General features: G+C 41.8%; 1 protein-coding gene across 1 annotated transcript; it reads right to left on the bottom strand.

Annotated features, from left to right (window-relative positions):
* Positions 1–2449: 2449 nt before the first annotated feature.
* SPINK2 (serine peptidase inhibitor Kazal type 2) lies at positions 2450–16852 on the bottom strand. The gene is made up of 4 exons (XM_036241312.1): positions 16744–16852; positions 15916–15959; positions 4017–4126; positions 2450–2762 (listed from the first exon to the last, which is right to left on the bottom strand). Exons 1-4 carry the CDS (start codon positions 16796–16798, stop codon positions 2717–2719), a joined length of 255 nt encoding a protein of 84 aa, XP_036097205.1. The 5' UTR covers positions 16799–16852; the 3' UTR covers positions 2450–2716.
* Between the last annotated feature and the right edge of the window lie 18 nt (positions 16853–16870).

A 16870-nucleotide genomic window follows, 5' to 3' on the forward strand; every position in this document is an offset into this window, starting at 1 on the left:
TCCCTTCCTCTCTTTCCCTCCCATTCTATCTGTATAAAAAATGGAAAAATATCCTCGGGTGAGGATAAAAAAAAAAAAAAAAACTAGAAAGCAAACAAAAAGAAAAACCCAGAGCAAGTGGAAGAAAAGAAATAGAAAAGGTCAGAGCAGAAATAAATGACATAGAGACCAAAAAAACAATTCTAAAGATCAATGAAATAAAGAGCTGGTTCTTTGAAAAGAGAAACAAGATTGATGGACCCTTAGCTAGACTCACCAAGAAACAAAAAGAGAGGACCCAAATAAACAAAATCAGAAATAAAAGAGAAGTAACAACTGACACCACAGAAATACAAAAGATTGTTAAAGATACTATGAACAATTATATGCCAACAAAATTGGACAATCTAAGTGAAATGGACAAATTTCTAGAATCACATAGTCTCCCAAAACTGAACCTGGAAGAGACAGAAAATTTGAACAGACCAATAACAACTAAGGAAATTGAAGATGTAATCAAGAATCTCCCAGCAAACAAAAGCCCAGGCCCAGACTGCTTCATAGGGGAGTTTTACTGAAAATTCCATCAATATAGATGAGTGGATAAAAAAGCTGTGGTACATATACTGAATGGAATACTATGCAGCTGTAAGAAAGAAAGATCTCTTATCCTTTGAGACAACAGGGAAGGATCTGGAGAGTATTATCCTAAGAGAAACAAGCCAAGCAGAAAAAGATAAATACCACATGATCTCACTTATTTGTGGAATATAATGAACAAAATAAGCTGATGAACAAAATAGACACAGAGACATCAAAAGTAGTAGGATTGAGACTGATAAACCTTAAAGGAGGGGCGCAGGGACGAGGAAAGAGATAAACCAAAGAACTTATATGCATATATGCATAACCAATGGACATAGACAACAATGATGGGGGTGCAGAATCAGGAGGAGGATGTCTAGGGGGTAAAAAGGAGAAACATCTGTAACATAAAGAAAGAAACTACATCTCTTCATGTGAAAACCCAAGTACAGGAAGAAAAGTAAGTTTACAAGGCAGGTGAGAGAGAGAGAGAGAGAGAGAGAGAGAGAGAGAGTTTTTATACACACACACATTCTAAGGAAGAGCGAAAAAGAGACTATGCTCCAAAAGCTTACTATTGGTCACCTCTGGAGGCCAGAAGGGGCAAGACTTTCACCTTTTATTTTTGTATACTTCTGTTTATTTTTTAATTTTCCAAAAAAGCATATCCTACTTTGTAAAACTTTTAAGCCAAAAACAACTACAGGAACCTGAAACCAATATAAAATAATATTGACAGTAAACTATAATTGAAAAATAAAAATAAATAACTGCAGGACATTAATTTGACACATTTATGTTATACAACTTCCTACTTCATTGCCTCTATTCCCTGTAAGAACAGAGGTCTGGGAATTTGGAGACCCAGGCTCTAGTCCAGGCTACTTCAAATGTGTTCCATAAGCTTGGGGGAGTTGGTTTGTCTCTGTGGGCTTCAGCTTCTTTCTAAGAAGGGTGCATAAAATCACAGTAGGTACTATTTCAGTGATTTCTATGTGCTAAGCACTGTGCTAAGCAGTTTCTTCACGACAGCTCCATGAGTTGAGTATTATCCCCATTTTCCAGAGAAGAAAACTGAAACACAAGTGTTGGAATCAGAATTCGAACTCAAGTTTAGGTGACCCCCAAAGCCATGTTGTTTCCACTGCACACTCTCCCAGACACCTCTTACCTCCTGTCTCATGGTTTCCTGGGGCTATAATACACTCAAACCCAGGACTGGACTCAAAATCCTCTACCTGAAACACATTAGTATTAATCCCTGGTTACTTCTATTATTGTTTTGTTTATTCTCTATGTTGTATCGAGCTCTATAACAGGGTGTCTCAACCTCAGCACTACTGACACTTTAGACAGAAAAGTGCGTTTGGAGCAGTCCCGTATGTTGTGGGATGTCTGGCAGTGTCAGCGGCCTCCACCCACTAGACGCCAGTGGCATCCACCCTCCAGATGTGACACCAAAAAGGCCTCCAGACACACTGCCAAATGTCCCCTGGGGGCAAGGTCACCCTGGGGTTAAGAAGCACTGCTCTAAAGAGGACAAGCCAAATGCCTGCAATAGCCCAGAAGGGACGCTGTATGGAAAGGAGATATTGAATCTGGTAAATATTTTTACTTGCATAGTTCTCTGACTTGACCAGCTCAGGCTAAAGTCACCTCCAAGTATTTCACAGTCATTCGCCATATGCAGAACACTGCACTGGTTACATATACCTGTCCAAGATCCAGGGAAATAGTGGATTAGAATAAGTCTTGGCTCTTAATAATGACTCCACTTCTCCCAAAGTGAAATTCACCTTTGCCTGAGAGGAAAAAAGCCATCCAGAGGCTGCTGAGTGAGGATGGATATTTAACAGAGAACAGCAGTAATTGAACAATGCTTGTTTTATTCCAACTAAATAAAGTAATGCACAAGTCATCTGGGCAATAAGCTTAACTCAAGGGGCAAAAGCCAAGAAATAAGAATTTTGTTTTGTTTTTTGTTTTAATCATCAGTTACTGCACATGGTTGTCTTCCACATCTTCTCTCAGAAAAAGTGGATTAACAAATCTCATGCAAACAAACATTGGAAAAGAGAAAAAGGGAAAGTTAAATTCATCTAGTGTGTAGTTGAAGGTGGTTTCTCCAATTTCTCTTCTGTAAACTGCACAATCAGCACGGTCCATCTCGGATTATTTTTATATCATGCCCATCTTCCCTGCAAATTGAACAAAGACAAAAACACATTTATTACCCACCATACTGACACTGTCCCAGTATTTGTATCAAAAAGAGCCATGTCATTGTATATTACATTCCTTCTTGAGTGATGTTTATTTAATCATTTTTAAAGCTAAATGAAGAGCCTGGCTGGTGTGGCTCAGTGGTTGAGCATCAACCCATGCACCAAGAGGCTGCCAGTTCGATTCCCGGTCAGGGCACATGCCCAGGTTGTGGGCCAAATTCCTACTGGGGGGCGTGCAGGAGGTGGCCAATCGAAGTTGTCTTTCATCGATGTTTCTCTCTCTCCTCTCCCTTCCTCTCTCTCTAAAATCAATAAAGAAAAAAAAAAAAGCTAAATGAAGAAAACAATGACGGTGAAGGCCCCAACTCTGCCACATTTTCTCTAACCATAGGGCACAGGGCGCTAGCCCCAAAGAATCACTTGAGAAGATCTAGGTAGCTCACTGAACACTGAGGTCCGAGAATGGACCCTGGAATACAAGACAGCATACCTGGATGAGGAGTCACAATCACTTAGCCAGGTGTGGCATATGAAAGGCATCAGGTGTAATACATTTATTATTTAGCATCCTCTAGGTAGAGTTATTACGATGTAGTTCCCAACTAATGCTGCAGAGTATACAGGCCACCACCAGCACATGCCCTCTGAATTTAAAACATTTAATATTTCACAGAGTTTAACTATTAAATATACTTTTTTGTTGTTGTTAATCCTGAGGATATTTTTTTCATTAATTTTTAGAGAGAGTGGAAGGGAGGGAAGAAGGGTGTGAGAGAGAGAGAGAGAGAGAGAAAACCATCGATGTGTTCCCACATTGATTGGTTGCCTCCCATGCTCACCCCAACCGGGGCCAGGGATTGAACCTGCAACCCAGGTACATGCCCTTGACCGGGAATCAAGCCTGTGACCCTTCAGTGCATAGGCAGACACTCTAACTACTGAGCCACATGGGCCAGGGCTAAATATACTCTTAATTTCAGATAACTGCCCATCCATGGAGAATAACAAAACTCAATTATGTGGTCCACAGTTGCACACGTCATTCTTCAACTTTAACCTGAAAAATGCATTGAAGGATTCTGTGCATTCTTAAATGTCAGTCTGAAAACAGAACTATTTGTATCGTATGTGATTCTTATATGCAAGAAAAGAGCCACTACTTCTTAAATAATCAAAATTCAAGGACTAAAGGAAATGTGGCTATTCTACACTGTAAAAATCTGTTACCTGATTTTCATGCACAGAGTACACTCGTTGGGATAAGTGGACATGTCGCTTCCACATACAGGGCTAAAGTCTCTTGGACATCCTGGTAATTTATATTGATCACACTTTGGCTAGAAAGGGAAAAGGAAGGCAGAAATTAGAGAACAACTTGAAACACCTAGATTTCCTAGAAACGCCCTAGAAAAATGTTTCCATTTTACACACACACAGATGATTTTTCTAATGCAAAAAAATCAGATGCAATGTTAAAACAGTGGTTCAATACTTACTGTGTAAGAAAAGGTTCTCCGAGGAAGATTCGTTCTGCTGATTTTTAAATGAAAGTCCACCTTGTCTACTTTATTATCCTCTGGCTTCATAATTTTCACTTCAAACTACCTCCATGTGGATGTTTATTACATTCCACCTTAATCCCTTGGCATAACGCTGAGACACTCTCAGGAATCAAATCTTTTAGTCCAGACTTTTTTAGAAACTGGCGTTTAACCACCAGCACTAAAGAAAGCATCAGGTTCAAAACTGGACCTTAGGAGTTATTATGGTTGAATTGTGTCCTCCCCAAAAAGATACATTAAAGTTCTAACGCCAGTACCTCAGAATGTGACCTTATTTGGAAATAGGGTCTTTATCCAGTAATCAACTTAAAATGAGGTCATTAGAGTGGCCCAATCCAACATGATGATGCCCTTATAAAAAGGGAAAATTTGGACAGAGTCACGAACCAAGGGAAAATCACGTGAAGCCTGAGAGGACACCATTTACAAGCAAAGGGATGCCTGAGGCTACAGATACTGGGAGAGACGTGGAACAGATTCTCCCTCACAGCCCTTGGAAGGAACCAACCCTGCCAACACCTTGATTTTGGACTTCTAGCCTCTAGAACCCTGAGACAAGCCATTTCTGTTGTTTAAACCACCCCAGTTTGTGGTACTTGATCACAGCGGCCTGAAGAAATTGATATAGGATCATGAACTCAAGCCTCTGATTTGATGGAATTGAGGCCAGAAAGGTGATATGTCTTGCTTTTAGCAACTAGTGTCCAGCAAGGTCAGGACTAGAACTGGTCACAGTGATCTGAGTATAGTGTGCAGAATCCCACTTTAACAAAAGGTTGAATATATGGCCTGCTGCATTTCTGTTTTATAGTCATACAGGTATATACACAGTTGACCCTTGGACAATGCACGGGGGTTAGGGTCACAAACCCTGCATGCAGTAAAACATCCACATAAAACTTCTGATTCCCCAAAACTTAAGGTATTTTGTTTGTTTAGTAAATGATGGGATCACTTTTTCTTACTTCAGAGTAAAATAAATCACCCATTTTAACACTGAATAAATGACATGTACCTTTCTATTGATGCTATCTGGATTTATAAAGACCTAAGCAGGGCTGGCCATGGGCCAAACTTTGAAGTCCAAGAGGTTTCGTTGGCCTTTTCTATCCCCTGTTCAGCATGTCATGCTTCACTGAGGAACATGCTGTGTTCTTGCTGTGCCCAGCTCACTAAGATGATGCCGTCTGAGCTGCTCTCATAGGCAGAGCAGATGCCCTTTTGTCCAATGAGATTGGCACAAGGGGTAGCTGGTCATTTAATTGAAAAAGTAAATTATAGCAAGGAAGCAATAACAAAAAACAATACATACTCTAAACATTGTATCCTAAAACCTAAATGGAAACAAAACCGCCCATCTTTTGATGTAAAACAATAAATAGCAATGCATTTGGTCATCTGTAATGCTAGGTATGGCCATATGATTAAGGTCAGGCCAATAGGATATTTGTGAAATTATTGTGCAGTAGCTGCTGGGAACCTCAGTAGTATGTATGTATGTATTTTTATCCTCATCCAAGGACATTTTTGCATTTATCTTCAGATAGAGCAGGAGGGAGAGAGGGAGGATGAGAGAGAAACATCAATGTGAGAGAGACACATCGAGTGACTGCCACCCACACGACCCCAACCGGGGCCAGGGACAAACTGCAACCGAGGTACGTGCCCTTAGCAGGAACCAAACCCGGGTCTCTGGTTCGTGGGCCGACGCTCAAACTGCTGAGCCAAACCGGCCAGGGCAGAAACCTTAGGTTTTTTTTAAAAAAACTGTTACCTGTCTTCTGCTCCCCCCACCCCAATTTGTATTCTTCTTTGTCCATTCCTTCATCCTGCTCCTGAGCACACGGAGCACTAACCTTCAGACCAGGACAAAGGCCACATCCCAGGAAGGCAGCACTAGGCACTGTTATTTTGAGTCTTCGTTACTTGTAGCTGAATCTAACCTTAATACAAGAGATAAGACCTTTTCTTTGAAAGTTTCAACTAATTAGAATTCTGTGGGTTATTACTGCAAAACTCATAAATAAATCTCCTGGGATTTCCTGTGATGGTTTCTTTAAAGTAGGATTTTTCAACCTCTATTTACATTTGGGACCAGATCATTCTTTGCTATTGTCTGTAGGATGTTTAGCAGCATCCATATTATCTCTCCATTGGCCAAAAATGACAGTCTAAATGTCTTCTGGGGGGCAAAACCACGCCCAGTTGAGAACCACTGTTTTTAAATACACTGAGAATTTAAAGACACTTGCAAAAACAACATAATATACAATGTTAAAAACATTTTTTCGCCCTGGCTGGTTTGGCTCAGCAGTTAGAGTGTCGGCCTGCGGTCCCAAGAGACCTTGGTTCAGTCCCCACTACGGGCATGTACCTCGGTTGCAGTTTGTCCCCAGCCCTGCTTGGGTCGTGCAGGTGGCAGCCACTTGATGTGTCCCTTTCACATCAATGTTTCTCTCCCTCTCTCTCCCTCCCACTCTGTCTGAACAAAAAAAAAGGGGGGAAAAATGTCCTCAGGTAAGGATAAAAAAATTTTTTAAATAAAGATAAAAACAAACAAAAAACTTTTTTTCCAGTTGTTTTGCCTACACCTAATTCAACAGCAACGTTTTATTTTATTTTTAGCAATTTGTCTTTTAGCAAGTCTTTCAAAAGCATTCAACACAGTTCTCATTTGAACTACAATTTTATTTCTTTACACTCATGTTTATGTTGTCTGCACATTTTTAATTAAAATAAAACTGGTGACTGGCCTAACAGGCTTGTGAACACACACACTTGAGTCTTGGTACTACAACTCCACTGGTGGGAAATGAGGTCTACCGGCACACAGAGCACGGTCTATCTGCAACCAGGGAGTGATCGGCATGCTGTGGGAACTGTTCAGAGAGAGGAGAGGATCATCTATTTGTGAGGTACTTAAATGGAGGGTGCTTGAGTGAGTTTTCAATTGTTCACAAGTAGCCCTCGGTGGATCCACACAGGGCTGCCCATGCATGCAACCTTGGAAGCATGTTAAAAATACAGATTTGGGACCACACCCCAAGGTACTCAATCAGAATCGCCAGGGGTAGGATCTGTGTGTTTAAAGGCCCCTGAATTCTGATTCAGCTAAGACTGGGTTAAGGAACCGCTGTTCCCAGCCATCTTGACATTCAGCCCACTCTGACTGCTTGGTGAAAGCTAAGGAAAATGCACAAAGACATGCAATTTGATGCACAATTTCAGAGAACTTGCGCGAGACCAGTGGTTCTCAACCTTCCTAATGCTGCAAACCTTTAATACAGTTACTCATGTTGTGGTGACCCCCAACTATAAAATTGTTTTCATTGCTACTTCATAACTGTAATTTTGCTACCGTTATGAATCGCCATTGGAAATATGTGTTTTCCGATAGTCTTAGGTGACCCCTGTGAAAAGGTCATTCGACCCCCAAAGGGGTCACGGCCCACAGGTTGAGAACCGCTGCTCTAGACCTTTCCTGCTTCCTCTTTATAATCAAAACACATATTGCCTATGTCCCACTGTCTCAGAGATGACCACGTGAACAACTAGCTAATCAAAATGAATCTATGCCTGAAAGACTTAGGTTTTTTAAAAATGTTCAACAGGAGTTATTAAATACTTAGATTTTTGATGTTCCTCAGATCTTTGAGGAACCTGCCCAGCGGGAAAGTAGTGTTGGTGTTCCAGTCTGTTTCCAGTCTGCCTGATTCTCCTGACTTCAAAGCTAGGTTTGGCTCCCTACCATGTAACTTTATAACATTTGGGTTACTCTCTTCCTAGATTTTCTCTGATCTGAGACATAAGGCTGTATGAACAAACACTTTTCACCCTCATCAATGAGGTCAAATAATTCCATTAATAAATTATTCCCCCAATAAACCCTTAGTTTATTCACTGACCCAAACTTGTGCCAAAGGAAAAAAATTCAGAATAGGTTTGTCATCTAGAGAGGCTCTACATTATACCCACAAAGTGCCAACTATAGGACGTTGTCCCTGGCAAATAGGAAGTTGCCTCTGGTAGACTATTCCTCAGAGCTTCAGAAGGTTCTCTCTCTCTCTCTCTCTCTCTCTCTCTCTCTCTCTGAAAGAGGGCCACCTGGCAAATCAATTTATTCCTTAGAATCATTTTAATTTTTATAGAAGGATGTGATATGCTTTTAAGTAATTCTCTGAGCTTTACACTCTGAAGCTTCTCTTCTGAAAGGTTGTTATATACTTTACCAAGTACATTCCCTTATTTATTCATTCAATAAATGAATACTCTAAGATTTGAAGATAGATGTTATAAGAAATACAAAGACAAACTGAGTCCTTCTTATAAGAATTTTAGCATCTAGCCCGGCTAGTATGGCTTAGTGGATTGAGTGTCGTCCAGTGGTTCTATTCCTGATCAGGGCACATGCCCAGGTTTCAAGCTCAATCCCCAGTGGGGGACATGCAGGAGACAGCTGGTTGATGTATCTCTCTCACATCAATTTTTTTTGTTATTTAATTAAATTAATTAATTAAATTTTGTTACAGATGTTTCTCCTTTTTCCCTCACCGATTCCCCCCTCCTCCTACCTCCCCGCCCTGTCCCCAGCTTTGTTGTCCATGTCCATTGTTCATGCACACATGCATATAAGTTCTGTGGTTTATCTGTCCCCCACCACCCTCTTCACATCGATGTTTCAATCTCTCTCTCCCTTCCTCTCTCTCAAAAAAAATCAATAAAAACATATTTAAAAAGAAATACACATGGTGGTCTTACCGGATAGGCAGAATTTAGAGAGTTTTGGGAGAATGTCCTCAAGGAAATAGAACAGACTAAGAAAAGGCACAGTGGTGAAGGAAGTGTCTGGCCTGAGAGCAAAGCAGTTTAATTTAAAGGAGCATCTCACACCCATTCATTATGAAAACACTCAACAAACTAGAAACAGAAAAGAATTTCTTCAAGGTTTCATAAAGGAAACCTAAAAAAAACCCACAGCTAACATTATACTTAATGGTGAATGACTCAATACTTTTACCTAGAATCAGGAACAAACAAGAATGTCCACTTTCATTTTTTCTATTCAACATTATATGGAAGGTTCTAGCGAAGGCAATTAGGAAAATAAAATAAATAAAAGCCACCCAGATTGGAAAGGAAGAAATAAAGCTTTCTCTAATCAAAGATGATGTAATCTTTTTATATAGAAAGTCCTAAGGAATCCAGACACACACACACACACAAACTATTAGAACTAAAAAACAAATTCAACAAGATTAGAGGATACAAGATCAATGTATAAAAATTAGTTGTATTTCTATACACTTGAAATGAACAATCTAAAAATAAAATTTAAAAATAATTCCACTTACAATACTATCAAAAAGAATAAAATACATCTCTTCCGGTCAAGATGGCAGCGTAGGTAAACACGTTATCGCCACCTCTAACAACCACATCAAAATTACAACTAAACTACAGAACAACGATCATTCAGAACCACCTGACATCGAGCTGAATGGAAGTCCTACAACTACGGAATTAAAGCAGCAGCCACATCAACACTGGTAGGAGGGGAAGCAGCTCTGACAGGCTGGTCCCACACGCACCTGTGGCGGATAAAAATCAGGAGAACACCTCAGCTGGGAAGCCCTCCCTGAGGAGTGAGGGGTCCCCATCCCACACCAGTCGCCCAGCTCAGGGTTCCAGTGCCAGGAAGAGAATCCCCATAACTTCTGGCTGGAAAATCCAGTGGGAACTGAGGCTGAGGGAGCCTGCAGTTGTGGAAGCCCCAAGCAGATCCTCTTAAAGGGCCCGTGCACAAACTTACTCAGACTTGCTTCCTCTAAGCTTGGAGGGGAGGCAGCTTGAGGGGCGCCAGAGACATACAAGGAAGAACTAAGCTGTTAGCCTCTGGATGAGGGCTGGAGAAGCAGCTTTCTCCTGAACAGGCATGCTGGCGGAGGCTGCTGTTTCTTTGGTGAGCCCTTCCCTGGGGCAGCAGACAGCTGCCACATCTGGGATTCCAGCAACCTGGCTCACACTGTTTGTGACTCCCTGAGGCCCTGCCCCACCCAACTTTCAGACCCACCCAAGCTGTTTCCAGTGGCTTTACATTGGATTGGCCTGTCTTGGATCCTGCTTCAGACTTTCCTAAAATCTCTCAAACAAGCAGCATCTGGTCTCAGCAAGCCCCATACCTCTCGTTAAGTGGCCCCAGGCCTGGCACTAGAAGCAGCAAGCCTTGGTTCAAAACTTTTCTAGGCACCTCCAAGCCCAGCACAAGAAGCAGCCATCTGCAGATCACTTTATAGCTTATGCCTGGTGGCCCTGGGTAGAACACAGGCAGAGGCTGACCTTGCCCCAGAGCCAGCACACCCAGTGGACAGCTTCAGACAATGTCAAAGCACCACCACCCAACCACCTCCACAAGTGACACATTCAAAGAGCGGACTCAGTGGATACCAGAGCCCTGCTAAAGTAAGTCTTGCTCTGTGTGGTGGGCCCCGACACAGCTGATCCTCCAAGGTAGTCAGAGGCCAGTGGTCAGTGGGCACAGCCAGTCCTCGCAACTGATCAACCTGAGTAAATTCCTCCCATTGATGTGCCAACAGCAATCAAGACTCAATTACAACAGAAAGGTGTACAGTCCACACTTGAGTGCACCATGAGCACCCAGATGGGGAGATCAGGGAGGCTGTGCCACTGGATCCTACAGGACACCTACAACAATAGGCCACCCTACGATGCCTCGAAGACATAGCAACTCTACCTAATACATAGAAACAATCACAGGAAGCAGCCAAAATGAGGAGACAAAGAAACATTCTGAATAAAAGAAAAGAACAACACTCCAGGAAAATAATTAAACAAAATGGAGATAAGCAATCAATCAGATGCAGAATTCAAAACACTGGTTATAAGGCTGCTCAAAGAACTTGGTGAGACCTTGAAGGAACTTAGGAGACCTCCAAGGAACTTATTGAAAACATCAACAACATCAAAAAGGACCAGTCAGAAATGAAGGATGCACTAACTGAAATAAAGAATAATTTACACAGAATCAATAGTAAAATAGGTAAAACCAAGAAGCAAACCATAAATTTGGAATATAAGGAAGCAAAAAATGCCCAATCAGAACAGCAAAAAGAAATAGGAATGCAAAAAAATGAGGATAGGGTAAGGAGCCTCTGGGACAACTTCAAGCATGCCAACATTCACATCATAGGGGTGCCAGAAGCAGAAAAGAGAGAACAAGAAATTGAAAACCATCTGAAAAAATGACAGAAAACTTCCCTAATTTGGTGAAGGAAACAGACACAAGTCCAGGAAGCACAGAGAGTCTCAAACAAGATGAACCCAAAGCGGTCCCCACCAAGACACATCATTATCAAAATGCCAAAGGTTAAATGCAGAGAGAGAATCTTAAAAGAAGCAAGAGAAAAGTAGTTCATTACCTACAAAGGAGCTCCCATAAGACTGTCAGCTGATTTCTCAAAAGAAACTTTGCAGGCCAGAAAGGAGTGCCAAGAGATATTCAAGGTGATGAAAAGCAATGACCTACAACCACAATTACTCTATCCAGCAAAGCTATCATTTGGAATCAATGACCATATAAAGAGTTTCCCAGACAAGAAAAAGCTAAAGGAGTTCATCAGCACCAAACCAGGATTATAGGAAATGTTAAAGGGTCTTCTTGAAGGAGAATAGAAACAAAATATGAACAATAAAATGGTAATTAATATCTATCAACAATTGAATCTACAAACAAAATGAGCAAGCAGAACAGAAACAGACTCCTAGATACAGAGAACTTTTTGGTTTTTTTTCAAATGTGTGAGGGCTGGAGGGATGGGTGAAAAAGATGAAGAAATTAAGAAGTACAAATTGGTTGTTAGATTGATGAACCTCAAAGGGAAGGGGGGAGAGAGGGTGAGATGAGATAAACCAAAGAACTTCTATGCACATACGCATAACCACTGGACACCGACAATAGTGTGGGGAAGGCAGGAGGGGGGCAGGATTGGGGAGGAGGAGGTCAACAATAAAGATGAGTTAAAATAAAAAATAAAAATAAATTTTAAAAAATGAATAAAATATTTAGAACTAAAATTTAACAAAAGAAGTTTAAGAATTATAGATTGAAAAATACAAAATATTATTCAAAGAAATTAAAGACCTAAATAAATAAAAACACATCCCATACTCATGGATCTAAAGACTTAACTTTTTAAAGATGGCAATATTCCTCAAATTGATCTATAGGTTCAATGCAATCCCTATCAAGATTTCAATTGCCTTTTTTCTTTTTTTTTTTTAGAGCAGAAATTGGCAAACTGGTCTTAAAATTCATATAGGAATGCAAGAGTCCCAGAAGAGCCAAAACAATCATGAAGAAAAAGTTGGAGGATTCACATTTCGCCATTTCAGAACTGACTACAAAGTTACAGTGATTAAAACGGTGTGGCACTAGCATAAGAATAGAGGGGCATAAGCTATGGGAAAGCAGAGAAAGGTCCAGGTAGAAAGGTGGTTGCAATAAGGACATGAAACATTCTCTAGGGACACTGGGAAGTCTCTAGATTTAGCACAGAGACACACTGTACTCAGAGTAAAGATTCTGAAGAGTAATTGCAGCAGCAGTGTGTAACAGGAGCTACAAAATGGAGCTGCTAAAGGTTAAATAAAATCGCTAGGGGCTATTATGCTAGTCTGTGTAAGAGGTAATGGGGGCCCTAAACTGGAGCAGTGGCAGGGAAAATAGGAAAGAAAAAACAAAGATCTCTTGCATGATTCAACCTTTTTTTTTATCCTCACCTGAGGACACTTTTCCATCTTTTGTTCAGATAGAGTGGGGAGGGAGGGAGAGAGAGAAAGAGAAACATTGACGTGAAAGGGACACATAGAGTGGTTGCCACCCGCATGACCCAACCAGGGCTGGGGACAAACTGCAACCAAGGTACATGCCCTTAGCAGGAACCGAACCCGGGTCTCTCTGGACTGCAGGTCGATGCTCTACCACTGAGCCAAACCGGCCAGGGCTGATTCATCCTTTTTTTTTTTTTTTTTTTTTAATCCTCACCCGAGGACATTTTTCCAATTTTTTGTTCAGGTAGAGTGGGAGGGAGAGAGAGGAACAGAGAGAGAGAAACATCGATGTGAAAGGAACACATCGAGTGGCTGCCACCCGCACAACTGACCAGGGCCGGGGACAAACTGCAACCGAGGTACGCGCCCTTAGCGGGAACCAAACCTGGGCCTCTCAGGACCGCAGGCCAACGCTCTAACCGCTGAGCCAAACCGGCCAGGGCTGATTCATCCTTTTAATAATCCTGTACAAATAAGAGCAGGGTCCTGTGTCATTTGCCTCCTGAGAGTGAGTGCCTCCTTACATTTTACACCCTAGGCACCTCACTTCCTTACCCTAATCCCAGCCCTCAGACGGAGGTGAAATTATCCTAATTTTCTGAAAGAAAATCAAACCAAGAAAATTGAATCCTCTGATCAAGTAATATTAATGGGCACCCACTAAGTGCTTAAGATTGGGCACTAAGTAACAAGACATTATCCTTGACTACAGGAGTGTACAGTTTACGGGGGGGGGGGGGGCAGGCAATTACAATTCAAAGCTATGATCAGGTAATTAAGAGTGCTGGATCTGGAGTCAGACTGTTTGGGTTGGAACCATAGTTCCACCATTTCCATGTGATCATGGCCAAAGGGATAATAATGACACCTACTTCATAGTGTTATAAAAGGTAGAGTTATTATATATATATAACACTAAGAGCAGTGCTTGGCACATAGTAAGTGGTATCTAAGCATTTCCTGTTGAAGGAACCCAGAATATGTTACCTCCAAAATATGACTCTTTGACATAAAAATTATTTTGACCTTAAGGCAGTTTAAAAAACCTCAAACCCAGAAGTTCTTTGTACCCTTTCTCCCTTTCTGCCTAAAGGCAGAATAAAAATTCTCCTTAACTTGATAGGCTCTAGACTCTTATCAGTCCAGAAATGTCACCAGAGAGATCTGCAAACAAACCTTACCCCATTAGTTTCCTCCCATACATTTACTGTCCCATTGTTTGCCACTGTTGGAAGCTTAAACCATTTCTCTTACTGTTCTTTGTCAAAGAAGATACATGAGCTGAAGTTCGAAGCCACCTCTTCGAGTCTCTCTCTAATTGCTCCTAGGTGTATGTGCAAACGCACATGTTAATAAACTTCTGTCTGTTTTTCTCTTGGTAATTTGTCTTTTGTTATAAGGACCCAAATGAGAACTTAGAAGGGTAGAGGAGAAATTTTTTTCCTCCCCTGCACTATCATAGTGATGATGATGAAGTATAGGTTGAAAGGAAGCATAAAGTACATTTATATCTGCTTTGAAGGAAGCAAATAGGGTGGGAAGGCTTCCTTTGAATACTTGAGTTTACTTAGCCCAAGAGGTCAATATCCTCCATATGTAAAACAATAACATCTCTCTTACAAGGTCATTGTGAGAATTAGCTGAACATACAAATGAACAATGTCAGACCAGATATTAAAATAGAAATCTGTCCCAGTGGAAGTGGCTCAGTGGTTGAGCATCAACCCATGCACCAAGAGGTCTCTGGTTCGATTCCCAGTAAAGGCACATGCCTAGGTTGTGGGCCAAATCCCCAGTAGGGGGCATGCAGGAGGCGGCCAATTGATGTTCTCTCTCAGTGATGTTTCTATCTCTCTCTCCCTCTCCCTTCCTCTCTCTCTAAAATCAATAGAGAAAAAAAATTTAATAAAATAGAAATCTCACCCATAGCCTGCAGCTACCTTCTATGAAACCAACTCATTATGTAGAATAACCAACCCAGGAAGCCAGCCTGCTATAAATTAGACTAGTAAAACGTCAGATGGTTATCTATAGTGACAGTCCAGGAAGCTAAACAGTAATCTCTGTAACTATTGGCCCCAAATGGCCAGGATTTGATTAATAACTGACAGCTTCCTTAATTTTTGTTCCCGCTTCCAACTTAGGACCAATCAGAGAAAGCCAAATATGCACTCCTAACCAATCACTTGTCCAAACCATGCACTACTAGCTTCTAGTTGTCCAGTCTCCAGCTTTCCCATGCCAACAGCCTCGAATCAGGGCACACCTGAAGCCTTCCTTTCTCCTACCATAAGGCTTTCCCACTTCTCCACCTGTATTTGAGTCTCTGCCAAAATACGAGAGACATGGCTGACTCCCTTGTTACAGCAAGTTCTGAACAAACAGCTTTATTTTTATCTCATTTGTCTGGTCTTTGTTTACTTCCACAGAATTTAATTTGATAATGTACTGTACAAAAAATGTCCAATACAAGGTATAACTATTAAGCCAAGGGCTTTCTGAATCATTAAAGGAATCAAAGCCCCAAGGCCTTCAGAAACTGACATATTTTCAACCAAAATTTACATTTTTTTTATCTGAAAGCTTCCCCGAAGCTCTGGTTTCCAAAGCAGGCAACAGTTTCCAAAGTGGCAAGGTCAGAACTGAAAACTAGCCTCCAACTCAAACTGTTGTGGGCTTCACTATATTAGAAACAGTACAAGTGGTTTCCTACTTACTGTTATATAATCTGCATGTGCACCAAATTGATTGTTCACAGAGACTGAAAGAAAAAACAACAACAGACATTTTAAAGTATGTGATTAAGGTCAATTCTTGTTCATAAGGGCTTTTTAAATCCAGCTTGTGATTTATCCAGGCCACACCTCCCTTTCCCTTGGATGTCTAACTTCTCTGAACCACCCTCTGACGCGCACCCACCTCCAGAGGACTTTGAGTGGTTTCCTGACACCTCTCCCAGCAGGCACACACTAAGAACACTTGGTACAGGTTCCACAACTGACCACCCTAATAGGTTTGCTTGAGAAAGGACTATGGAGCTATGGAATAAAAGTCAGAGAAGTAACTCCTAATAATTCACAATATTCTGTTCCTCTGCCGCTCAGGGTAATGAACGCAAAACTTAGGTGCTACCATTTTAACTCCATTTCAAAAAGGGCGTCACGTCTGGCTGAACTGAAGCCCCTTTCTCATAAACCCCAGAGTTCCCGATGCACTTGGCATTCACCATTCCTAATTCCCATACATCTGCTGAGATTCAGCAGAGCCACTGTATACATATAATCCCAGCTCCTTATCTTGGGCTCCAGAAATCAGCTTTAAGGGAGAAGGAGCTGGGAATGAGGCCCAAGCAAGAACTAAAGGCTCCCCGGTTCCTCCGCCACCCCCCACGCCGACGTTCCTCAAGGACCGAAGCGGGCCCAGGAACCGCCAGTAACGGGTGCAGAGGACACCAGGGCCGCGGGGATCCGGGCAATCGGCCAACGAGACTCTCTTCATTACTGCTCCACGGTTCCTGGGCCGACCAGCTTGCTGGTGAGCGTTACCTGCCAAGTCCATGGCCAGGAGCAACAGCAGCCAGCTCATCGCCGCGAGCGCCATCCTTCGCCACCTCCCGCGGTCCCGTGTCTGCGCACTTTAGTGCCCGCGAGACGCAGGGCGTGCCCAGGTCGG

The sequence above is a fragment of the Molossus molossus genome, unplaced genomic scaffold, assembly GCF_014108415.1.
Source record: "Molossus molossus isolate mMolMol1 unplaced genomic scaffold, mMolMol1.p scaffold_m16_p_1, whole genome shotgun sequence".
Lineage (NCBI taxonomy): Eukaryota > Metazoa > Chordata > Mammalia > Chiroptera > Molossidae > Molossus > Molossus molossus.